The 26600-nt window shown below is 44.0% G+C and overlaps 1 protein-coding gene across 3 annotated transcripts in view; it reads left to right on the forward strand.

Annotated features, from left to right (window-relative positions):
- Positions 1-3158: 3158 nt before the first annotated feature.
- The window catches only part of FGFR4 (fibroblast growth factor receptor 4), a 37850-nt gene continuing 14408 nt past the window's right edge, over positions 3159-26600 (forward strand). Inside the window, exons 1-8 of one of the 3 annotated variants that reach the window (XM_068277062.1) lie at positions 3159-3557; positions 6937-7094; positions 13712-13963; positions 15630-15722; positions 16172-16338; positions 17083-17206; positions 19684-19874; positions 24671-24809. In XM_068277062.1, coding sequence (XP_068133163.1) covers positions 6998-7094; positions 13712-13963; positions 15630-15722; positions 16172-16338; positions 17083-17206; positions 19684-19874; positions 24671-24809 — 1063 coding nt within the window. In that variant the 5' untranslated portion in view covers positions 3159-3557; positions 6937-6997. Of the gene's footprint in view, positions 3558-3792; positions 4005-5745; positions 5850-6936; positions 7095-13711; positions 13964-15629; positions 15723-16171; positions 16339-17082; positions 17207-19683; positions 19875-24670; positions 24810-26600 lie in introns of those variants that run through there. The other 2 variants (XM_068277064.1, XM_068277063.1) reach the window with 2 other exon arrangements.

The raw sequence follows: 26600 nt of genomic DNA on the forward strand, positions 1-26600 counted from the left end.
ACCCCAGGATTTTCAGTTATGCCCGTGCTAGATGAACAAAAGCTTTGAAGAAGTTGCAATGCTTATGACTTCCACAGGCAGAAAAAAAAAAGCAAAGGTCCATTTGTATACTTTCAGGATTTTATGATGAATAGGATTTTATTTTTGACCTTCCAGTATGAAGGTTGTTCACAAACGTCTCATCACAATACAAATGACCTTCATTAATTAAGGCACATTTCATAAATAAGGTACTTGGGTAATTCGATCTGATAAGTCTGTGGGCATTTTTTTAACTACAGTAACTAATTAAAACAACTTAAACAAACTTGGACAATGCATCTGGCAATATTACAGTGTATCTCTATTGTCTCTTAAATGCAGCATCAACTCTGCCTTCATTATCTAATCACCAGCTCTTTTACAATTCACCCAGACTCAATCTGGTAGGTGAGAGTGTAGTGGCCAGTCAGCAGGGGGTAAAAGTAATTGTGTGTTATCTTTTCACAATGATATTCTGTTTTAATCAAACATCTAATTAACTTCAGTGCACATCAAACAAGGAAAGAAGGAATGCCATTGAATACATTAAAGGCACAATGCCTTGAATAGTAGACAACAGCAAGGCACAGTAAGCACTGATAGCAGAAACACTCCTGTTATCCCCTGCAAGTCATCTCAGACTGGTTTGAATGTCTGATGTGGGGAATTCCTCTAAAAGATAACATGACTTATCTATTATTTTTGACTGTGGAACATGTTTACTCAACAGGAGAACATAAAGCAGTCATAGCTTTGCATATAATATCCTGAAGCCTCAATGTTCCTGGAACACTAGGCATAGATGACAATCTACGTGGTGTTTACCCTATAGGGCAATCAATCTGGGTTTTCCAATGGCTGAAAATGGATTTGGTATCATTGTTTGCTTTAAGCCTAGTACATATGCTAGTTAAAAACTCAACCAACTTGGCTGATAAGGTCTGCCTATGCTGAGAATCTAGCCCATGTACATCGACCGCTGACCTCAGCCTGGTGGATCGATACTTCTGAGCACACTGTTCTCCCCACTCACGCCATGACATCGCTCCCCCGCCCCACAACGAATAGCAACAGAACACATCACCAGCCTACAGGCTAGCGACACATCTGTACAGTGTCGGCCCTGCAATGTCTTCCGAGTGATCGAGTTCTGATCCCCGCCAGGCACCATGCCTCGTACGTGTGTGGAATGCTTTACACCACTCGATTCTGATCAGATTTTAGAATAGTCACGTTTACCGATACTAACGCCATGTGTTATGCTATAAGCGTAATGCGTGCATTGCCATGGTAACATCAAAGCACAGTATAGCAAACAGGATGCAATTATACAGTATTGTAAATGTATGCTCACATCAGCGTGTTAGCAATTGAATCCGATGGTATAACATGAGAAATGCTGTGTGTTACCAGACAATGTGCGCATTTACAAATGCAGTGAAGCATACTTTTTATGTACACACACTACGCATCACACATGTAACGCACTATGCAACTTTTCCCCGCCATTGCATAGCATTCCTGTTTTTCAGGATGTACAATGCTGTGCCCCAGTGTGAAACTAGCCTTTTGGATGGCCATACTCACTTTTTTTTGTCCAATTTAAACATTTTGATCAATTTTACCTGGCACCTGTTAACCCCAACAAGTGTGATCAACAGCCTGTGATCGATTTCTGGAAGTGTATTGATTGAAAGTGTTATTGGATACAATGTAAAATCTTCAATGTGCTGGCATGCAGAATAGAGGGGTGGGATTGAGGGATGCATATTGATATACCGCATTGCGTGCTACAACATTAGCGTGAGGGTGTGTTCACACACACGCATCAGGGTGAGTTGTAATAATATAAGTTGAGCTGTGACAACACACATAACGCCTGCAATACAAATTAATAGTGGTGAGGTACCATGCATCATAGCGTGCTACCAGAAACCTCAAATGTTGAAATACGTTGAGATGTGGCGCATGCACATTGCAACAGATTAAATGTGGACTTGTAAGGTTTTTAATTTAATTGAATGGACAAGGTGGTAGAATCAATCACTACTAAGGGCTCTTTCAGACAAATGGAGTGTTAAACGCACTGCTTAGCCAGATTGACTGGGTCAAGGGCCCTTAGATTGTAAAACAATGCAACCGAATGGGAACCCCAAGCATGTCAGTGGTTGACACATGGTGCGGTTCCCACCTGATAAAAAAACGCTTTGTGTAGCGTCCAGGGCCATCTGTCGCTGGCTCGGACGCACATGCGGTGGTCCTTGTAAGTGCTGGACATTTGCAGCCGGCTGCAAGCGCCCTGCACAGAAACACTAGCGTCTGACAAGCAATAAAATGCACTGCCGTTAGCCGTTCGTGTAAAATAGGCCTAAAGCTGGCCATATTCTAATCTATACAATACTTTTAAACATCTAATTGTGCAAAAAAAAAGCGTTTTCCATCTGCACCTCTATTGACATTTCAGTTCACATGAGAATGGTGATGGTGTTCGCAGTACCAATCGAAAATGCAGCTATATAGTGTATGGCCAGCTTAACTGATTTTCATCTGGGAAGTGATTGATCGCTTGCTGCCATCTTGGGTTATTATTGACAAGCATAATTAATATAGATCATGGCCAGTCTATATATTTAATTTTTTTGTCTATGAAAAAATATGTAAAGCAAAATAACATAAACAGGTTTCGGCTACTAAAGCGATTTGATAAAATGTGCTAGCCATGTTGTCTCCTGCCCTGAGACAGACGCACGATTAGAAATGAGCGCGTCCACAATGTATACATTGCTTACTACAGCGTGAGGATGTTGGGGAGCCAGAGATGCCCGTGACAATAGGACACCCCGGTCCCTCCTAGAGCCGCTAGGAATGTCATCATTAGGTAGAGGGCTTTTGTAAAGAAAGCCCGGAGCCATGCTGCGACTCAGAAAGCCCAGAGCTGGGCAGCAAAGTGAAGCAGTTTAATCCTCCCGCACAAAGCTGGGGGAGAAGTTAGCTAATTTGAGTGTGAAAAGGGTGAATTGGGGATGGGGGAGGGTTGCTGAATAAAGCCGGAGGGAGGGGGGCAGAGCCTGGGGGCGGTGTTTGTGGTGGGATTCCCTGTAGCATTGCACCCTTATAGTCCATTGTGTGTAGTGCTAAGGGGGAGAGAAAGAGTGGACAGCCCGCAGAGTGTAACCTGAGAAAGTTTCATTGGGATGTGCAGGAGGGAGGCATCCTCACTACAGCAACACAGCCGAGGTGGATGGGACTAGGCAGCTGCCACGGAGCGGACGAGCCTCAATGCTTTGGATTGTCAGGCAGGTCACAGCGAGGTGCTACAGTGGCTGGATTGATATTTGGGGGAGCGCTGCTGCTGCTGCATGACATGTGCTGGATGTTGTTTACTGCTTGAAGCGGACTGCACGCTGGAGCTCAGTGTTTGGGAGATATATACACACACATGGGGATGTCTCGTCACTGGAATGCAGCCAGCTTGTCTAATAATGGGGAGAACATCTGCGCACCCCAGTAAGTGAGCTGCTGGCCGGATTAATCAGGTGAGAGCACATTGTGCAGCCCACTGCTTGTTTCCACGCTCTGGGCGGGCAGAAGGGGGTGTGCGAGCTATTCCCAGTGTTTAGTGTCACATCAGCACTGTTTATAGGACCAGTTTTATGTATCAGTGCTGGGAAATCTCACCTCTCTGCTCGCTGATTGCCCTTTGACAAGCTGCGTTTTGTGAATTTATGGACGTGTCCTTGGGGGTCTTTTAGAGACAGATCAAGGTGAAATGGTACCAAATGCAGGATAGCAACTTTGGCCCATCCCTGGTGGCCACCTTACTTTTTTGGTAGTATTTGTTGGGGGTTCGCATCAACCAGGCCCCTGGTTTCTCTTCAGGCCCCAGGGAACTGCCAAAGTGCCATGTGGATAATCTGGGTCTATAACCTTCCTCCTAAGTGATGCTCCCTCCAGTGATAGCTCCTTATTCATATGTCAAGCAGGTGACGTTTTATTTCTCTATTTTGCCCTGTCAGTGAATGGTGCTTTCTCCCCAACCCCTACCCCCTTAATTTATTTATTTTCCTTTTTCATGGAAATAGGATTAATTGAACTTTTTTTTTTCTTCTTTTTCCCAAAATGATCAGTATTATGCATCTATCTTGTTACACATATTTTTGTTTCCTCAACTGTGACTCGTAAAGTTATGTGTGTTGCCCATTGAATGAAGGGAATATTTTGTTGAAAAATTAAATTTCTTGTTTGAGATGTTTATGTAATTGATTTGAGATATTCTGCTCTTAGGCAATGGTTATTATGTGTTTAGATGGATTGTGATGGTTACATGGATTTTCACGTGTACTCCCTAGAATAATACTTTTGCCTTGTGTGTTTTTTACTACTGCCCTTTCCCTTTATAAATAGCCTTGTGTCTGCAGCAAGTATTTTGCAATCTGACCTTCTGCTTGTGGAGATGCTAAATATAAAAATGTCACTAGTGTCCAGGCTTGAAAGCAGCGTCTGCATGTATTGTTAATCAGTGGTAGGCATGCATGCATGGAAGTGCAGGAACTGGTCTGGAACATCCAGAGTTTTGTATGATTGGCTGTTTGCATTGCTCTTGCATACTAGAGATGGGAAGTTCGGATCTTTTCAATGATCCGGATGATTCGAATCGGATCATTGAAGAGATCCGGATCTTTGATTCGAATCTCGGATCATTTTACTACCGGAAGCATCCGGGGTGAAATGAACAGCAGGACAGGTCTGTGGACAGGAGAAGGGGAGGGAGTGGACACACAGAGAAGGGGAGAAGATGGACAGAGGGCAGGGAGTGGACAGAGAAGGGAGGAGCAGAGAGCAGAAATGTTTGCACACAATACCCACATGCTGCAATCATATGCTTTACATATATTTCACCTATATGTTCATCTGTACACTTTGAAAGAAAAGGTCGCACAGTGAAAGAAAGCATTCCCCAAAGTAAAGTGTAGCTGTTTAGAGCAGAGTCTGTTGGATCATATTGCACTGCAATCACACTGTCTGCAAAGTTACTGAGCTGAGCTGAGCTGAGCCAAAACTTTCCCATTTGTTCCCTGTGCACAACTACGGAACAGACAGCCTGTAATGAGCAGCACATTATAGCCAGTATGTGTGCTCTACACATATCTGGCAGTGGCACCCATGTCCCCTCTCTCTCATCTACCTGTCTCCCTGCAAGGCTGGCTCCCCTCCAACAGAGCGATCCATCTCTGCTCTGCTTCCAGGACCCAGCTGCCCGCTGAGAGGGGGCGTGTCGCTCCTGGCCCCGCCCCTTTTGCGATCCGAATCACTCATTTTGATGATTCGGATGATCGACTCATAAAATAGATTCGGATCAAAGATCCGAATCGTTCATGATCCGGACAACACTATTGCATACCAGCGCTGTGATTTGAATACAGTGTTGTTTTAGGAAAGGTTCACTTGTATATCGGGGAAGGTTGAGGATGATGATGTATGTGTTGTTTAATTTTTTTTTTCTTTTTGCTCTTATCTTGTGTGGTTGCAGAGAGACTCTGTGTAAACGCTCACTCTGGTACCATAACTATTCTGTAAATCTATAACCAGAGTAGCCTTGGCACACAAAGGCCTTTGTCGATTTGTGTTCAAAGATTAAGCCAGAGCCCCAGGTCCCTGCAGCTAGTTACACATTGATATCCCTTGGAATGCACTAATGGGTGGGGATTCACCATGTGCACTTTCCTATCCCCTGATTTTGTGTGATTAATGAGACAAGATACGCTAGCTGGACCAAAGCGATCAGGGATCTGTGCATGAGTAATGGTGGAATGGGAGGCAAGCATGATGTATGTTTATAGAACTTACGTAGAATGGTATATCTATTCAGTGAAGTCATTCAGCTTTCCATCTGTAGGATAATTTGCTGGGATTCATGGCCTTCTGTCACAGTATGCTGTATCTATTCACAGTCTTTGGAATACCTTATATAATGACCTTATTTGTCATATTTCATAGTACTGTACTGCTAAAAACGTTAAAGTGACAGCTCAGATGGTATAGCTACCTGTACGTGGAATAGATTTGGTTGTTTTAGATTGATCCTGTTTGTGACTGAGGCATGCATATCAGGGTTGGTCAAATGAATATTGAATGTAGGAACCAGCTTCATTGATAACAATTAGAAGGAAACTATCGCTGGTTGTACATTTTTGAGACATTGTGTGTGTGTGTGTATGTATATGTATATCTATCTATATCAATCCCAAAAAATATGGCATATTGCTGCTATTGAATGGTAGTCTGCTGGGTTGAACCATATGTTCTTGGGGGGGGGGGGGGGCAGGGGGTGCTCTTGCACGTATTGGGGCTGCCATGCAGTTCCTGCTGTTGCCCTAGCATTAGTCATATGTATCCAGTGCAGGCTCTGATCACCCGCATAGGTCAGATTTGGCATCTCCATGGGGGGATCAATGAGGGATAATGGGGCTAAGCGGAATGATCCTTTACATTGTGAAGGGGGCAGGCTCAATACAAGTATCAGTGACAAATCACTGCTACCCAATTTTCTTTGGAACAATGGCAAATTTTACCACAAGATGTGTTTTTGCTTGATGTATATATTTCAAATGGGAAGAAGGTGGTGTGTGTCTAGGATTATTTTGCAAACGTACTGCTGCTAGGGGTCCGAGACGAGCAAGGGGCCTGTGCAGTTCAGCTTAGTACTCAGTTACCCAGCCAGCAGATATTCTGAGGTAAAATAACTGCATACAGTTCAGGTTGATCTTTTTGACTAAATTGCCATGAAGACAGTCATTACATTGTACATGAGCTGCTACGAGAGTGTAGTGACTGGATTCTGTACTGCGAGATGGGATTGCAGGGAGGTCCCATAACTATTTCACTATGGTTACCTCTTTAATATCTCTCTTTCAGTTGATGTGCATTTGGAGCCATTTGTGCCTTACCCAGACCTACAGCGAGACAACGCCACACCATGCTGCACTTTGTAAGGCTTGTGCTCTGTTCTCTGGCTCTTGTCACACTGACATCATGCAAACCTGCGAAGCAAGAAGACCAGACCAGTCAGCAAGGTAATTACATGAACCGACAGTCTATAATGCAACTATTGTATCCATTACACTTTCCTTCTTTTTAGAAACCTGTTCAAAAATCCATTTGTCATGCAAGATTTGGATAAGTTACAAGGCTTACGTTTGAAGTCTTGTATTGCAGTTAGTTACTTTTCTCATGCTGTGTCTACTCATGGTGCTTCTAAACTGCATCAATTTACGGTATACAGATTTTATTTTTTCTTTGTATTATTCTTCATAATAGAAGTTGCAGACCGGTTTCTAAACACACACACACACACACACACACACACACACACACACACACACACACACACACACACACACACACACACACACACACACACACACACACACACACACACACACACACACACACACACACACACACACACACACACACACACACACACACACACACACACACACACACACACACACACACACCAGGTGTGTGCCCTTCTCCATTTTATTAATGTAATTATGCATGTGACAGTTCTAGGTGTATGGGAACCGAGAGAAGAATAACCTGGAATATAGCAGAACCCAACAGGCAGAATGTTTGATTGTGAGCACAGTTCAGGAAAGGAAAGCCAGAGTAGAGTCAGCACATGGGTGTACTGTACCTTCCCAGATCTGAGGAGGGCACCACCTGGTACTTAATAGCTGCAAACAGTTTGCCCAGTGCACCACTGGTAACTGCAGACATCCAGGGAAAGAAATTACACGTGTGTGTGTGTGGCCAGCAAAGTAGATGAATTACAGTTCATATTCTAAGGATTTAAGGTTTCAGTAATGTGCTGGGAAACTACAAGTCCCAGCAGCCTTTAAAGAAGGCTCACAGGTGTCAGCAGCACAGTAGGTGGACCAACTGTTCATGATAGTCTCTGCTGAGAATCTGGTTTGTTGATGGGTATAGTGCTCTGCCCAGTGGGATCTAGAGTTATGCCTGATGATGGTGATGGCAGTAAGTTTACAGTAGGATAATGGGAATTGCCCATTGCTTTGAATTTTCCACCCTCCCCCTTTTTTTTTTTTTTTTTTTTTTCTCCCCCTTTTCACATGTTCGTGCACATTTCTAGATGGAATACTGACTGATTACTCACTGTTGTGTAGAGCTGTACAGACACCTTGTCTTTGGAGTATATAAATAAATTATTTATTACTTGAATCGACAGTACCTGTGTCTGTTTTGGGTTGGCTGGTCCACCACTGCATCCCGAACGTTTTAAACGTTTTAGTGACTTTTATCCTACTGGCGCCTCTGTACAGCTCTACACATCAATAATCCACCCGTGGTGGAAGGGTGGTACACCCTCTTTTTCTCCTCTATCCACAGAGAGCGACATCTTAATCCTGAGTGGGGACAGGCTTGGTCTCCCCACCTGCCTTTTCAGTGGTTACCTTGGAGGTAACCCTGGTTTGTAAGTACAATACTTACGTTTCATCATTATCATTCGCACTCCTCCAATACAAGCTACACTATATTGGGCTCTCGGTTTTCTACCTTTTATTGATCACTCACTGTTGGTAGCCTTTTTATATCCTCTACCTTGTTTATCGAAGATAACAGGGTGCTTAGATAGTGGAGTAGCAAGTCTATACAGCAATCATCCCTAAGCTGTTAGCCAAAATGATCACTAATGATTGTTTTGGGAGACAGTGTAAGGAGTGCGTGCACATTCTATTGCCTGGTTGCTGCACAGAGGGGAAAATCTTCTTCAATATGCTCATTTGTAAAAATACCTGTGTTCATAGAGAATGTACACTCTTTTGATGAAGTTGTGGTCCTGAAACACTCAAAAATCATATGAACTAATCCTATCAGAGAATTCTCATATGTGTGAAATAAAATGAACTATTCAGTATACCATTTGTTGCAACTGATCTTTTTTTTTAATATATATTGCACTTGCTTATATGTGTTAAATGGCATTTCTATTATTGAAAACCTGTTGAAGCGTTTTAGATGAGCTTTCATCTTATTTGCAACAAACTCTGATCTTCCTCTCTGCTCTAAAAGATACACAACAGCATACTAACCTTTACAGAAGAACATTTCTTTGTTATGGCTGATACAAATCCTGCTATAAGTCTGCAGTGTCTTACTTCCTGCTTTCATGGAAGTAGACATAGGGTGAGCATCCTGTGTTTACAAATTAGCTGTCGAGGCAGCCAGCTGACACAGCTGAAAGATCGAATTTACACTGGTGATTAGTCACAGATGAGGGGGAAGTAGACAGGCTGAACTCTGTAAATACATACAAGGTGCATTTCTCTGTTTTTCCTTTTTGTCCTGTGCAAGAGTTCAGGTCTACTTCAACCTCCTTATTGTTCTATAGATCTAGCTCCCCTTTCTGTACAAAATGGTACAAGGCTTAGAATCACTTGTAACCCTCTAAATATTTGAGGGTGGTGCGGAAAATAGACAGTTCGTTCTCCACTGCCTAAAAATTTCAAAACCATGAAAGAAAGGTCTCCCTGTGGATGGCCATTATCACGTTTCCACCATGAAGTGGTAATGGGCGCAGCTGTGCTGTCACACTGATAGTTCTGTATGAGGCTTGGGTTCCTGGCACAGGTGGCACCAGCATAGAAGCCCCTGCTCAGGATCATGCCATGCAGGCCTTTTTGTAAAGGTCAAAAGTTGACAGCCAGGTCAAACCACAAGTTCAGTAGGGTCTTGATTTACTAAGGTGAGAAAAATCTCACCTCTCTGGAGTGTGTCTTTCTCACTCAAAAGAAGCCATTAAGGTTCATCTGCTGGTTAAACAAACATGATGACCCAAGAAATACTATGTATGTATTTGTATGTGTATATTGGAGGTTAGGTGTTTCATTAACACATTCAGCTGATGTGTAGCGTACATATTTTCCTAACCTTTTACTGCACCATTGTGTCCTGGTGCTACTGTTAGTGGTCAGCTAATGTGTCCCATGCTTACTAAGCAGAGAGGATTGAGGTCTTCACAATTTATTGGGTATGTTTTCTGGCTCTTTTAAAGATGCTAAAGCATATCAAAAAATAATGCAGTAAGCTTTAACTATATGGACTGCTCACACCTGAAGTGAGAGGGATGTGGTGGCTGTCATATTTTCTTTTTAACAATACCAGTTGGGTATTGGGTAAACTTAAAATAAGGACACAGTTTAAATGCATTTTAAATCTAGCCATTCGTGGGTCGATAGTGGCCGAATACAGGAAGCAAATTATCATTTCCCAATCAAAAAGTTGTTAGGTAGTAGTAAGTGATGTACTAACTTACCATATTCACTTAAAATCAAAAATGGCTTTATTGGCAGGGCCAAGATTCATACAGGCATTGCTAAAGCAGGGGGACATGGAAGTGGGTGGGGTAGGGGTACAGTGAGTTAGCAGTTTGTGGACATTTTTAGGTTTACAGTTCATGTATGTTCCTATTAATCTGTGGCGATTATCACTGGATTCCTCTTCTCCCAGTAGAATTGAGTTTTCTCTCATGCTCTGTGTGAAAGTTTGGAAATATTTCCATCAATTTCTTAAAGGTTTCCCTGGTTGCAGTATACTTGGGGCAGTGCAGCAGGAGGCAATTCTTGTCCTCCAATATTATCTGCTCACAATGTTGGCATAGGCTCTCTTCCCTGGGTTTGTATGTCTGTCCTTGTCTCTATTTAAAGGTTGTGAGCACTTAGGCCTGGTGCACACTGGAGCGGTTCTGCAGCGTTTTTTTTAACAAGCTTGCAGGGGGGAAACCGCTTGGCTAATGAAAGTGAATGGGATGGTGCACACCAGAGCGGCTTGTTTTTTCCAGAAACGCAAACTCCCGGGCTGCAGCATTTTTTGGGGGGGATTTCTGAGCCGCTTCTGCCTCAATGTAAAGGATAGGAAAAAAAACGCAAACCGCTCTGTAAAACGCTACTTCAGAGCGTTTTTTGTTACAGAAGCTGTTCAGTACAGCTTTTACTGTAACAATTAGTGTAATCTGCTACACAAAAATGCAGCCAAAACCGCTAGGTATGTTTAGAAATCCTCTCTAAACATGCCTAGAATCTTTCTGAAATCTGCTCCCAAAACTGCTAGCGTTTTGCAGTGCACTAGCGGTTTTGGTGTGCACTAGGCCTAAGTCTGTAGGATTTGCCTCTCAAGAGTTTTGGAGGTTTTCCAGGTATGGGGCCATTTTATATTCTCTCATTACGGACTGGTATATGGTTAGCTTTTTGTGGCCATTTTATCTTTATTCTTGATTTCATCGGAAATTTGATTTGAGAATTGACTGAACTGGTGCCTGCACTAGCTTGGTATTGCTGCAAGCAGTACAACGATGTATGACTTGTAAACGCCCATGGCTCCTCCTCCTAGTCTGCATGAGAGATGCCATCCTGCTTTCAATTTATAAACTGTCAGAAGTTAATCAGTCATACAGTATATGTTGTAGCAGTAGAGTATTGTAACTTTTACTTATGGCTAACACGGTACTTTTTTTTTCTTTTAAGTTGGTGAATAAATGGTATCATCCTGATTCAAAACTCAGTGTTCTCCCCAGCCTCTTTTAGCCGGGTGCTGCACCTGGCTAATTTTGGTGAGCACCTGGCCGTCATTGGCTTGCCTCCTCATATGCTGTAAGCGGAGTTGGGCCGGCCCTGCACTACCCTGTTGCGCCCTACCCGCCCACTTTTTCACGCTACCCGGCTGGGAAAAAAAATTATGGGGAGAACACTTAAAACTAATTGCTCATATATGTTTGTGTCCGTAGATCACAGACAGGTTTGATCAAAGTGATCAGGTCTGTTGACCTGTGTATGACCAACTTAAAACAATTCTTGACATGGTCAGCATAAATAAACTATAATACTAAAATAAGGTGTTTACGGTCTACATGATGATGTGTTGAGGCTTGGACTAGCATCTCTTGCTTGGTGATGTGCCTGCACTCTATTCTGTAGGTGTAGTCGTTGACATGTTACCGACTATTTCATTATCCCTCAGTGTTCCTTTGAGTCAAAGCTTGAAATTTCCACCTAGGCTCCAGGAAAGCTTTTTACTGAACATGCTGTATTTAGTCAGAAGATGATTGTTGGTGTATAGTTTTAAAATGATGATCATCATCTTTCCACATCATAAAACAGAACAGACTGTAGGTCTGCATAGGACTCGTTCTGAAAACTGCTCTAGAAATTGAGCATCTGTACTTGGCTTAAGTGTACTCAAAGGGCAACTGACCTGAGAGAGATATGGAAGCTGCTTATAGATTTAATTTTAAACAATACCAGTTGCCTGGCTATCCTGCTGATCCTTTGGTCTATGTAATGGTATTAGAGGCAAACAAGCATGCAGATAAGATGTTTGACTGCATGCTTGTTTCAGGTGTGTGATTCAGACACTAGTTCCGCCAAAGAGATCAGCAGAACTGCAAGGCCACTGGAAGGAAATGCATATGGCAGTCTCCATATCCCTCTCAAGAGATACATTGCATACGTCAATCGTTCAGGTCCGTGTCCGTTCCGTAAAAATGGTACATGTCGGGAACGTCCGATCAGTTTAGCGGAATGTAGGAAGCGGATCCGTTTTTAAAATACCAATGTGAACTTTCCTATTTGAATTGCATTGCATCCATTTACAGATACGCTCTTACGCTCCGCTTAACGGTACGTTTTTAGCCCAATGTGAACCATCCCTTACTGCTGGGCAACGCATCGCATGAGAAACTCTGACATGCATGGGATTACAAACTGTCATTGAGCTGCAGCTGGAGGGTGCTTGGTGAGCAGAAGGCTGATCTGTCCAACAAGTGCGCAGTTCACCTGTCCGTGTGAGCGAAGCCTTAATGTTAGCGTTTCCCATTTTGATACTTGAGTACACTAGCAGTATTGTGTTTAAAATTTGGCCTGTGGATGTAAAGCCTCATACACAGAGGCATTTCTGTTGCTTAGCTGGGATCGGTACGCTTTTCCTTTGGCGCAGTGTTGATGGGTCACTAGCCTCCAGATTAGCAATGAGTCTGTTGCTATGGACGGGACAGAATGATGACTGACAGTGAGCAACGGTGGGGGTGCTTGATTTTGTGGTGCTTGGGCATCAGCGATTGCAGCAGATATGGCATGCCTGATCTCTAGCAGATGTCATGAGCTGCAGTACACACTGGTTTCTTTCAAGATTCTAGGTCGAGGCAGATTTCAAACCAGCGTGTGTACGCAGCTTTAAACCTATCGTGCATTATGATGGTTTAAAAAGATGTCCATATGTTTGTACCACATATGTTTGTACTACATTTGCTACAAGCCATACAGTGTCTGCATTCCAACTGATTGTAGAAGATTTCTCCTGACATCTCTTCCAATATCTAGTAGTGCAAGGTGGTAATTCAGCTATATCTAATCTAGCAGAATGTATTTGAGCCTTCAGGAACCCTAAATACACATTATAAAGGTATCTATGGGTTGGCAGAAAGTTTTTGGGGTATGGTGTGTGGTTGTTTGTTTGTGTTAAATGGATTGTATGATGGAAGACATGCCCACCAAAGTTCACAATAGGGCAGCTAAACATTTGGCAATGTCTTTCTTTGCTTGCTGATAAGAACTGTATATTGCTAAACCACGAAGTATTGACTTCCTGTGTGTGCTCTGCTCCCCTCCTACAGAGTCACATTCTGAGCTTGAAGAACATCTCCTGGTTGACCCTGGAAGCTCTCTGCGTCTTACTTGTGACACCAACTACAGCAGCAATGTGAATTGGTACAGAGAGCAGGACAGGTTGCTGCCAGGAGCAAAGATCCGGATACAGGGCTATGTCTTGGAACTCTCAGATGTCACCTATGAAGATTCAGGGCTGTATCTGTGTGTGGTTCGGGGTACTGGTCAAATCCTACAGAGGTTCTCCATATCTGTGGTTGGTGAGTTTCCTTACAGAAGAGTACCGTGCTGCATTTACCAATGTAATGGTTATTTTCACTGAAATAGAAGTTTCTACATATAACAGTACTGTCAGGTAAGTTGAGGCCCATATCAGAGGAGCAACAAAATGACCAAGAAAGATCACTGCTTCAAAAAAATTTTTCGAGGGACCTTCTGATGTAAATGCTTTTCTTTAGGGAGTGACAGTCAGCTATTACTGTCTTTAGTGATTTGATGCTGAATCGCCTTGTGACATAACCCCATAGAAAGGTATTTGGGAGGGAATCTATATGGCTGATAGTGTGGTGAAACCCCTCCCACAATGTGATGTCATGACCATGGTCCTGACTGTTAGCAGTCTGTGAACCTCGTTGAATTGCAGAAAAGCCAGTATGTTATGGGGAGCTGAGGGAAAACTGGATTATCTAGTTGGAACCCACACAGGACGCGAAGAGGATCATACGAAATCATGGCTGAAATCGGAACCTGGGGTTCCAGTGCTGTAAGGTGACAGTGCTGACCATCATACTGCTCTGGATGTAGAAATGTCACCCGTAGCAAACTCCTGAGGTCCTTTTTTCACTTAATGTGTGGCATTTAAATTATTATTATTTTTTTTTTCATAGCAGTGCATCTTGAAAAAAAACAAAACAAGTATAGAGCAGGGGTGTCAAACTCAAATATAAAGTTCCCTGGTGTCTAATGGCTCCACTCCAACCCCTATACAGTGTCTGGTGGTCCCCTCCCCCGATACAGTTCTCTGGTGTCTAGAGGCCCCCACCTCCCCCTATACAGTTCCCTAGTGTTTAGTGCTTTGCCCTGACCTCCCCAATATGGTTTCCCTGGTGTTCTAGGGATTCACCCCCAGTATAGCTTCCCTGGTGGTCTAGATGGGGCCAGACATAATGCAAAGTAGTGAAACCACTTGGGGGGGGGGGGGGCAAATTTAATGGCTCTGAGGGCCAGATTTGATGTATGGTAGAGTGTGAAAGGGGAAACATGAACACGGGACTGCACATCAGTTGTCCTTACAGACAGTTACAATCGACTGAAACTGATCTAGTATACAGGAACCCATCCTGGTGGATAAGTTTTTGTGCTAGAAATTTTTCATTTAGAAAACAAAAGATCTTTCTTGCCTCAGGTCTGTTGGTTCATAGATGCTGAAATGTTGGGTTTGCAGTACTTAATCGCCCACCCAAAACAAGTAGTCACAGCAGGAAAATCATGACTGCTAATCTCCAGACTTGTTCAGGTAAGAAAGGCACATATTATATAGAGCAGCAGTACTCCAGCCAGGAATATCTTCCAGCATCCTTGGCTACATTATATTTTCCATAACACACAGCTGACTTCTGATTTTTCTTTGAGAATGTTCCCAGTATTTATCAAGTGTCTTCAGCGTGGGCTGTACTGCACCACATGCTTTTAAGCGGTTTATATAAACACTGTAATGTTCTTGAGTTCTCTCTCTCTTTCTGATTACTGACCGCATACAGAGCAGATTTAATGTCCACATTTGACGCTGACCACTCTAATTTGTGCTAACCTGTTACTCCCTGACCTACGGTGTCACATGTAATTGTACATTATTAATGCTAATATTAGGATCAAAAGAACATGGCCTGTGTGGCTCTGAGCACTTCTCACAATTGTTGCCTACAGATTCCATGGCATCTGGAGATGAAGACGATGAGGATGGCCGTAGGGAGGATTTTCAGGGTGATCTAAGTGAGGATCCTGTGTATATCTACCGAGGTGAGTGCTCTCTTGTTCAGATTACTAATTAGAGGTTATAATAACTGGTTCTTCGCCCAGCAAGGCCATAAACCGTACAGTCGGTGCAGAACAGTCTGCTGCCAGCATGCTCCACATACCAGAGACCAGACTGTCTGTGATGGCCAGTAAGATGAAATTATGTAGCTGACCTGTGCCCTAGGGCTAGTAGATAAGACATGAATAGCCTGACTTTACGACATAGTCTGTCACTGAATGGTAATTAGTCAAATATAATATATTTCACAACATGCAATGCAAGAGGTTATTTGCTTTCACTTCTGCTAATCTTGAGATAACATTTTAAAAGACATGTTGCTGCTAGTAATCAACCTGCCTTGATTATGGAGTCTTGCCAAAATCTGTTTCACATATATACTTCTAATGTAGAGTTGGCCAAAAGCATTCTTATTTTATCTGACTTATTTTAGCTCCATTCTGGACACATCCGCACCGGATGGAGAAGAAGCTGTATGCCTTGCCTGCTGGAAACACAGTGAAGTTCCGCTGTGCGGCTGGGGGCAGCCCCCTGCCAACCATCCGATGGCTAAAGAATGGGAGAGAATTTCGGGGTGAACATCGCATAGGAGGCATACAGGTGAGTCAATTGAGTATGACAGGTATATCATCAACAACTAACTGAACCTGTTGAGAAGCACATTCACTTGCTCATGAAGACTACCGACAGTCCCTGGTCCTCTTCTTCTCTTTCTCCACAACATGGTGAGGTCTTTAGCAAGTCTCCAGTCTGACGTCAGGGTCCTCTGCCCTCCCATATCAGTCACTGAAATTATTATTATATGATAAGATGGTAGCAGCCCTGTCATCAAAAGCGGCTTGCCGAATAGTGGAAGGAGAGTGACATGGTGGCCATCTTGGAAGACTCCTCTGGAGACTTGCACATAATTACCACAGTGGCAGTCAGGAAACAAACACCTGTGGAGGAAAGAAGAGGACTAATGCTGGATACACACCATGCGTTTCTGCGTTGAATGCGTCCGTCGATACGCGTCGGTTCGATTATTTCCGAGCATTTTCAAACGCATTTCGATGATTTTTAGGTCGATTGCCATGTAAAGTATGGCAAATCGACCTAACGATCCATCGAAGATTGAATTGGACATGTCGGAAATAATGAAATCGATGCGTATCGACGGACGCATCGAACGCGGAAACGCATGGTGTGTATCCAGCATAAGACCAGCAGGAGCCTTCCTGAAGAAGAGTATTAGGTTTTCTTCCATACAGGTGACTTTGTAAGCTTGGAGTTATGCTTTAAACATGGTCTTTGGTGTGGAATAGGTGTCTAATGTTTTTAGTAAATATTTTTCATCTTTCGTAGCTACGACATCAGCACTGGAGTCTAGTTATGGAGAGCGTGGTTCCTTCTGACCGTGGCAACTACACGTGTGTGGTAGAGAACAAGATGGGCAGCATTAGCTACACCTATATATTAGACGTGCTCGGTAAGTATGCACATTTTAATCTGTGTGCAAATTGCCTGCTTTGCTTTAAACAGATTGCTTAGGTAGGGCTTCGTACTGTGACATGCTTTGTTGGTTGATGTGGCCTATACTGCCATTTTTATTTTATTTTTTTTAACTTGTGTATATTTAAGAGGCCTAGAGATGCCCATAGACAGATCGATAGTTCAAATCTGCCAATTGGCAATCAGATTGTTTTGGTGAAATCTGCCTGTAATCTTCTGCTCCTACTAAAAGAACTATGTTATTTTAGAAAGGGAAGACTAATTTAGATATGTTGATAATTGGGCGATATAGTGAAACAGTGCTTTGGCATTGTATTGGGTACAAAACCACTGTAGGCAGCTGGATTTTATAGACGAGTAGATGGCCATTTTGAATTGCACAGGGGAGTTCTTTAGCCAACTTTATAATGTCATAGTGGTAACAGACTTCCTGGAACTTTTTTGCAAGTGAACTGACAGTTATGTGTTAGAGAGGGAGAGTGTTTGTATGGCATGTGAGAAATTGGGGTCCTAAATAATCCATGGTAATGATGCAGTGGTGTCCAATCTCTCCAGACCCTCTAGAATTTCAGTGTAAATTAGACAGTATTGGCGTCATAAACCTAATAAGGGTCATTATGTGCTCTGCAGCCAGGCAGGTCCTCTTTCTGATTGGCCACTACCACTGTCTGCTCTGTAAACTATCTTCTGGGGTAATTGAGATTCTGTCTCCACTGAGTACATCTTTTATGGCTGTTTGTCATTTTATGCCCTCCTGCTGTTTGCAGCTCCTAATGCTAACATTAGACTTTGCAGTCTGTTTCACAACCAGAATCAAGTTACAAGCTCTTTTTATAAGTCCATTTATCGGTTTCAAAAGACATTTGAAAACCGCTTGCTGATCTGTCAATGGATTATCTATTGATAAAGAATTACATTTGCTATAGTTTACACTAATACAACTTTCTAGACCTTCTGAAAAGATGTACTGCTCAGAACTTTCTCCCCTCAGAACTCTAGGAATTATAGATCTCTTCTGTTCTAAAAAGAAGACAAAATTACTTTTAGCATTACTTTCTACAGGCTTGTTCACACTGCAGGCGTTTTCGGCTTTTTTCGTCTTATGAAATCTCACCTGGACCGCGTGGACAATGAATGTCTGAGAAGGTTCATATCAGCGTGGATTATGCGCTGTGCGGCTAGCAAAGCGGTGTGTGTACCATTTTTGAGGCAATTCCGCCTCAATGGAAAGTATAGAAAAGCAAAACTCTTACAAAATCGTTTTGTGTAGCAATTGCGTTCGCGTTTTTAAGAATAAGTACATTGTATTTTCCGGGTCAAAGAGTTCACTTCCTGACTTAAATCAGGGAGTGAACTACAAAACTGCTCAGAAAAAAACGCTTAGAAAACCGTTAAGGACAAAAACGATTAGCCCACCTACACGCCGGGAATTTGGGGGGGGGGGGGGGGGGGGGGGAGTTGGTGCCCCAAAAAAACAGCCCAATGCAGACGGACAAGCGAACAGAACACAATCTGAATAAGGCCTCATAGAGGCTGACTGGCTCCCTCCTGCACTTCCTGGCAGCCTGCTTGTCTGTCTGACCCATGCCATCTGCACCGGCTGACTGTACCCAGGAGACTCCCCTCCATCCTGGAAGGCAATGGAGGACTGTACCATGTCACCCCCTCCATGGGAGGAAATGTGAGCGTTGGCAAGGCCATACCCTCTCCCAGAATGTAGTGCACTGCCTCTGGAGGACTAGCTTTTTCCATAGGAAACGAGTATAATATGTAAAGCACATGTCCCAAGAAGAAATTTATGACATGCACATGAACAGTGTCTGCGCTGTTATCCGATTGAAACCTTCAAACATCTGACACCAGATATTAATGGGTACTGGTGCTAAATGTTGTACATTAGAGTCAAACGTGCAAAGCATAATAGAAGCAGAGTATATGAAGGGCAGTGTGTGGTGCCTCAGGAGCCACGGGTCAGAAAGTCCACTGAGAGCAGTGAGTTGACTTTATGTAGCAGCCTGGAAACTACCCCATTCCTAGCCTAGAGTTACCTTTTGTAAACACGGTCTATCATCATAGATGACATAATGAGCACATTTAATCATTTGATCAGTATAGGCATGTGTCTCCTTTTTATTACTCCTGAAATCTGGTGCAATAAATCAGGAACGTGGACTCCAAAAGCAGGTTTGCTGAAAAAAATGAACAGGCTGTTCTGATGCGGATTGCCCATACAGGACAGGAGTTTCTATAGTTGGGTACATAATGTTTCATTACTGTCTGGCTGTGCATTGTCAGCTAAAGTGATCATGAACAATTGCAGCTGCAGAAAGTCCTATGTATAGTACCTTAGAAACAATCTGCTTTTAAATTGGAATGAAAATAAAACAGAACACTTAAAACTGTAGAAATTTTAAGAAGTAAAACCTTTTTATATTTCTTCTTTTCTCCCTACAGAGCGATCTTCTCACCGACCGATACTGCAGGCTGGCCTTCCCGCAAACACCACAGTGCGTGTGGGCAGTGACGTGGAGTTTTTGTGCAAAGTGTACAGTGATGCGCAACCACACATCCAGTGGCTCAAGCACATCGAGATGAATGGGAGTCGCTATGGGCCTGACGATGCCCCCTACGTGCAAGTGCTTAAGGTAAATTTATACTTCCAGTATCAGTACTATACAAAATACAGTATATGTGGCGCTATAGCAGTGTCATCCTCTTAGGATTGCAGCCCTTTGCAGGACTGTGGAGTAGGAGACGAAGAGCAGGAGTCGGAGTAATTTTGGGTGCCTGGAGATGGAGTTGGTGGTTTCAATAAACTGAGATGTCTTGGAGTCAGATGATTATTGTACAGACTCTACAGTCCTGATTCTTAGTGCGCGAGTGTGTGTGTGTGTGTGTGTTTGAGATCAGTGTGAATGGATCGTGCTGTGTATAGAATCCTCCTCCTTTTTTTTTTTTTTTTTTTTTTTTCCCCCCCCCCCACTTCCTGCAATATGGACATTTGTAAATGTCCTATTTGTGCACCTTTAACCACTTGAGGACTGCAGTGTTAAAGCGGACCCAAACCAAACATTTTTTTAATTAAAAATATTTAGTTGCACCGCTCTGACACATACAAAGATAAACACTCCTTCAAACCTATGATCATTTCAGTGCATGCTTTTCACCTTTCTCTTTTCATAGCTAGGGTTATACTGGGGGCAGCCATTAGCAATTCCTCCATTGCCAGACACCATCTACTTCACCAGTTTGCCGGAAAAATCCCGGCAATTTGAAGGGAAGGGAGGGGTTTCTCCAATAAATGTAAAATATTTTATATTTGTCATCATGCAGCTGAAAAAAAGCTGCTATTTATTATTATAAATTAGAAAATAGATTTTATTTCTGAAATTTTGTATTTTTAATTTGGGTCCACTTTAACCCCCCCCCCCCCCAGTGACCAGGCAATTTTTTTAACAATTAGACCACTGCAGCTTTAAGGCCTCGCTGCAGGGCCATTCAGGATCAGAATCAGAATCAGATTTATTTCGCCAAGTGCAGCAGTTGCCACACTCGGAATTGTTTGTGGTACACATCGGCATAAGACATAGTAGTGCAAAGCATGCAATGACAGACATAGAACAATAAAACAACATAGTGCAAGCAAAACATGTGCAGACAAGAGACTTTAGGGTATTGTAGTGCAAAAACTGCGTGCGGAACCACGGAAAAGTACATATTTAATTAGGCCTGGGTCGCAGGTGTTCTATTTAGTTTTTCTGTGTGTGTGACTTGAGTTCAGAAGGCACACTGCTTGGGGAAAAAGGAGTTCCTGTGCCTGGAGGTTTTGGTGGAAATAGCTCTGAAACGATGGTCCGAGCGCATGCGGTTGAAAAAGCGGCCACCGGGATGGTGCGGGTCATTCGTGATCCTGTATGCCCTTGTTTTCAATCTGGATGCGTGGAGGAGGTCCAGAGGTGGCAGGGGTGACCCAATGATTCTTTCCGCTGCCTTGATTACTCTTTGAAGTCTGTACCTGTCGCTCGTGGTGGCACCCCCATACCACACGATGATAGATGAGCACAGGATTGACTCGATGGTGGCAGTGTAGAAGCTTGATAACAGTTCCTGCGGCATGCCAAACTTCCTGAGTTGTCTTAGGAAGAACAGCCGTTGCTGCGCCTTCTTTTGGCATTTGGTGGTGTTTTCACTCCATCTCAAGTCGTTGGTGATGGTAGTGCCCAGAAACCGAACACTTGATACTCTGGTGACTTCAGTGCCTTCGATGAGTACCGGGCTGAGTGGGGGGGGGGCGTTTCCTGAAATCGATAACCAGCTCGACTGTCTTTGCAGCGTTTAGGACAAGCATGTTGTCCTTGCACCAGCTGCAGATTCGCTCAATCTCACTGCGGTAGGTGCGTTCGTCCCCCTCACTGATGAGACCAAGGATGGTGGTGTCGTCCGCAAATTTAATTACCTTAACGCAGTCCGCGGTTGAGGTGCATCTGTTCGTGTACAGGGAAAACAGTATCGGAGACAGTACACAGCCTTGGGGGGCGCCAGTATTTGTGGTCCTCGTTTGGGAGAGGCAGCTACCAAGTCTGACCTGTTGCGTCCTGTTTGTGAGGAAGTCCTTGATCCATGTGCAGAGATTACCCTCAAGCCCAAGTTGCGCTAAGTTGTTATACAGGATGTTCGGGCAGATCGTATTGAAAGCAGAGCTAAAGTCCAGGAAGAGGATCCTGGCGTAGGTGTTGGGTCTGTCCAGATGTTCCATAGTGTATGCCAGACTGATGTTGATGGCATCCTCTACGGACCTGTTTGCCCTGTATGCAAATTGAAGTGGGTCTAGGAGGGCGTTGGTGGAGTTTTTCAGATGGGTGAGGACTATTTTTTCAAGGATCTTCATGACTGTTGAGGTAAGGGCCACGGGTCTGTAGTTGTTGAGATCCGTGACCCTGGTTTTTTGGGGAGTGGGATGATGGTGGACCTTTTAAGGCAGGAGGGTACTTTGCCAGCCGACAGGGAATTCTGAAAAATGGAGGTCAGCACCGGGGCTAGCTGGCTAGCGCAGGATCTTAGGCACATGGATGACACGCCGTCTGGGCCAGAGGCTTTCCTAGGATTAAGTTTCCGGAGGTGCCTGAGTACGTCTGTCGCCTGGACCACAGCTGGTTCTGGGAGGGCATCACCAGTCCTAGGAGGGGTGAGTATGGGGGGTGCCCAGTGGTTGGTCCTCAGATCTCCTACCCGGGTTGGTTGATGTTCAAACCTGCAGTAGAATTCGTTGAGTTTTTCTGCTAGCTCGAGGCTCGGGGGTGCATGATGGGGAGAAGACTTGAAGTTTGTGGCTGCCCTAAGACCTTGCCAGACCTCCCGTGTGTTGTTTGAGCGTAGGCGGAGCCCCAGCTTGTTGGAGTATTCCCTCTTTGCTGCACTCAGTTCACGCTTGAGGGTGTATCTGGCTGCCTTGAATTCCTCTGGTGTCCCGGACTTGTGCGCTTCTTCCTTGATTTTTCGGAGCCGGCGTAACTTGCCGTTAAACCAGGGCTTGTTGTTGGGATAGGCCCTGAAGGTTTTTGTGGGGATGCACAGCTCCTCGCAGAAGCTGATGTAGGAGATGACGTTCTCTGTCCATTCTTCCAGGCAGGCTGTCTCAAGGGTGGCCCAGTCCGTGCAGTCAAAGCACGCCTGCAGTTGTAGCTTAGCTTCTTCTGTCCACTTTCTCACAGTCCTGAGGACTGGCTTGGATGATTCAAGGTGCCTTCTGTAGGTTGGAATTAGATGGATTAGGCAGTGGTCAGAGTTGCCCAGGGGAGCCTGGCGAATAGGTTTATACGCCTTCTTGAGGACCGTGTAGCAATGGTCCAGGGTGTTCTGATTCCTGGTGGGGCAAGTAATGTGTTGTTTGTAGCGAGGCATCTCCGTGTGGAGGTTCGCGCTGTTGAAGTCCCCGCAGACGATGAAGAGGGAGTCCGGGAGGGATGTCTCCCACCTCGAGATGGTGTCGCTGATTGTACGCTGGGCGATCTTGGTGTTGGCACTGGGGGGGATGTATACTCCTACAACTCAGCACACAAGTGATTTCCTCTCCCCTTTCTCCACACAAACAGATCTTTATGTTGGTGGGGTCCGATTCCCTGCTCCTGTGTTTGTTTTTAGTTGTTTTAGTTGTTTGTTTTTTCAATAAATTCTTCAATTAACCTCCCCCCCCCCCCCCCCCCCGCTAGCCAGTGACCGCCATCGGCTGTCATAGCATGTCTGTCATATGGCAGCGTATGGCCTTCGTGCCTCTTAAGGAGACAAGTGACACGGCTGTCCTCTGTACAGCGCTGCCCTAGATCACAGCGTTGTACCATGTAAATCAGTGGTCCTCAAACTAGGGCCCGCAGGCCGACTGTGGCCCCCCTGAGGCTTTTTACCGGCCCCTCAGCTACATCTTTAAATATTGGTGGTCCACATATAGAATAGCAGTGCTGGCACCACCCATCCACATGGAAGCCAAAAAGCAGTAATTCGCTGGTTTCCAATCAAATTCCACATCAGGCGATACTGCTGTCCAATTGGACTGCAGGTTGTCACCTGGGTATCCTTCATTGTCTGGCCCGCAAAGACTTCTGCATCATTTTATGTATACTTCGGCCCCCCAGCAGTCTGAAATATGTTGACCCGGCCCTCGACCCAAAACGTTTTGGGGACCTCTGATGTAAATAGACAGCGGTTTCGCCATCTAACAGTCTCCTAGCGGCGATCACCACTGGTAGACTAATGGCAGAGCGGAGCTCCGTCATTCATGCGGAGATGCACGCGATCCCCGCCCCTAGCACTTCACGGCGATCAGCGTGTAGTGGTCCTAGAACTGCTGCCACGTTCACGACAATCGGCGTGGAGAGGTTGGCAACAGGTTAATATAGGACATTTATATTCACGTGCGTGCATTTGGTCCCTGCAGCCTATGGCATGAAGTGCTTAAAATCACCTTAAATGATAACTTGTGATAGTTTTAGGTGATCATTCAGCAAGTGCTTCTGTCTAATCCCCTTCTTGGCTTTGTGCGCAGCAGCCTGTTTGTTCCTGGAGGGGGGGTGTTGTAAGGCACTTTGCTGTGGGATCTACAAAGGCGTTCAGGAGAGTTGGAACTAAAGGGACACATTGCAGAAGGGTATTTCCTTGACATTAGCCAACACCTGTGCTCCTACTAGGTTGAACACTTAGAATGAATCCATATGATAGTCTAGACTAGAGCAATGCAAATTTCGCGTTTGCACCTAACTATACCACTGCATCCATTACTTGTGAATTGATATATGGAGTTGGTGTTCATGAGATGTTTGTACCGTGATGTGAGGGTGAATGGGCTGGTGAATAAAGAGTGTGCTAAAAAGCCAGAAACAACCTATAGATTTTGAGTATTCTCGAGGATATTCTTATGGTTTCATTTTCTACCTTACACTCTATACAGACAGCAGATATCAATACTTCAGAAGTGGAGGTGCTGCATCTGAGGAACGTCACGCTGGAGGATGCGGGGGAATACACTTGTCTGGCCGGAAATTCCATTGGCCTCTCCTATCAGTCGGCCTGGCTCACTGTCTTACCCAGTAAGTGGAGTGCTCATGAAGGAAATGTAATCACCCATAATTGAATTCCTGCCTATTATAATCCTTGTAGAAGAGCACATCCTAAATACTACATCAGTCGTTTTAATGGTGGCCATACATGGTACAATTTTTTTCATACAATCTTACCATTTCTATGTAGTATAAGGGTAAATTAAGTGAATATACTGGAAGGATAATTTAGGCAGTTCCCTTATATTACATAGAAATGGTAAGATTGTATGCAAAAATTGTCCCATGTATGGCCACCATAAAGGAGAATTCCATGAAATGTCATTGGATTGGTAACAATACAGCTAGAACTTTTATGACCAAAGGTGGCCATACACATAGCTTTTCAGCAGATTCGACCATCAGATTAAATGTCAGATGCCTTTCAAGTCGAATCTGACAGGAATCTATCTGATGTGTGCCACACACTAGGAACAGATTTCCAATAGATTTCAGAATTCTATTGAAAATCGATCTAAGGCCTCTTTCACACCAAGACGTTGCATTTTAGGGAACGTTAAGTTCGCATAACGTACCCCTAACGCAACGCCTGGTGGTGTTGGAGGTGGACGCCAGAGTGAGACGCGTTGTGCGGCTGTTGGTGCGCCTTTTTTGTCTGATACTCTGCGGGAACCACGTGATCGGAACACTCCGCATCACGTGGTCCCGCCAGCCAATCAGCGGCCGCTCCAGGAAGTAAACACTGCAGTAGTGATGGGAAGTCCGGCTCTTTTCAATGAATTGATTCTGAACAGTAGCGATAGGAAGTCCGGCTCTTTTCAATGAATCGATTCAATGAATCGAGCGGAACTTCCCATCTCTACACTGCAGTGCAGTGAATATTAATTAGCCATGTGGCTAACAATAACAGACTCTCCTCTCCTGCTCAAAAAAAACCCCACAATACTGAGCATGTGCAAACAGTCTAACGTGGCTAAAGCCGCGTAGAACGCACAGCATGCTGTACTTTCAAATGACGTCCAGCGTTACACTGTAACGCAATGTGGGCACTGTGAACAGCCCATTGATTTTTCATTACTGTGAGTTGGGCTGCGATACAGGCTGCTCTAACGTGCGCCTGTAACATCCCAATGTGAAAGCAGCCTAAATGCATTATTGCACCATTAGATCAATGCAACTCTATGGGCCATCAACCTGATGCCAGCCAGACCTAGATTTTCCATCCTGTCAGATCAAATCAATAGAAATTGATTGAAATTGATCGCAAATTGATCAATGTGCTGATTTGAAAGAATTTATTTCTGATTGATTCTATAGAATCAATCGAAGGCTGAAATCGACCAGTATATGGGCCCCTTAAAACTATACCTACTAAAATGGTTATCTTACTAAATTAACCAATATTTTTTTTTTTCACACTCTTGTCAGTTAGCCTTTTGACTAGTCTCTAGGTTTTAATCAGAAATGGCGAGATTGAAATGTTGCTTAACTGAAAGAACCAAATATAATAGTTAATGGACAATAAAATAGCTGGGATTTACTTGCCAAAAAAACCCCCAATAAATTTAAAGTGCGTTTCTTTAAAACAACTTCGGACCGAAGTTGAACATTTTTAAACGCAGTAACGAGATGACTTGGATCTGTTGTATAGATTTTTGTACTTGGGTGGAATAACCCTCTAAGCTTTAAAATGTATTATTATCTTGGAGGGAACTTTACTAGACTGCTGCTCTCCCATCCTCTGAGCATGACAGGGTGACTTGCTGCCTTCCAGACATGAATTGTAGGGGGTATCAAGCACACTGCCATGCACTCTATTAT

This window comes from Hyperolius riggenbachi, chromosome 3 (assembly GCF_040937935.1).
Source record: "Hyperolius riggenbachi isolate aHypRig1 chromosome 3, aHypRig1.pri, whole genome shotgun sequence".
Classification (NCBI taxonomy): domain Eukaryota; kingdom Metazoa; phylum Chordata; class Amphibia; order Anura; family Hyperoliidae; genus Hyperolius; species Hyperolius riggenbachi.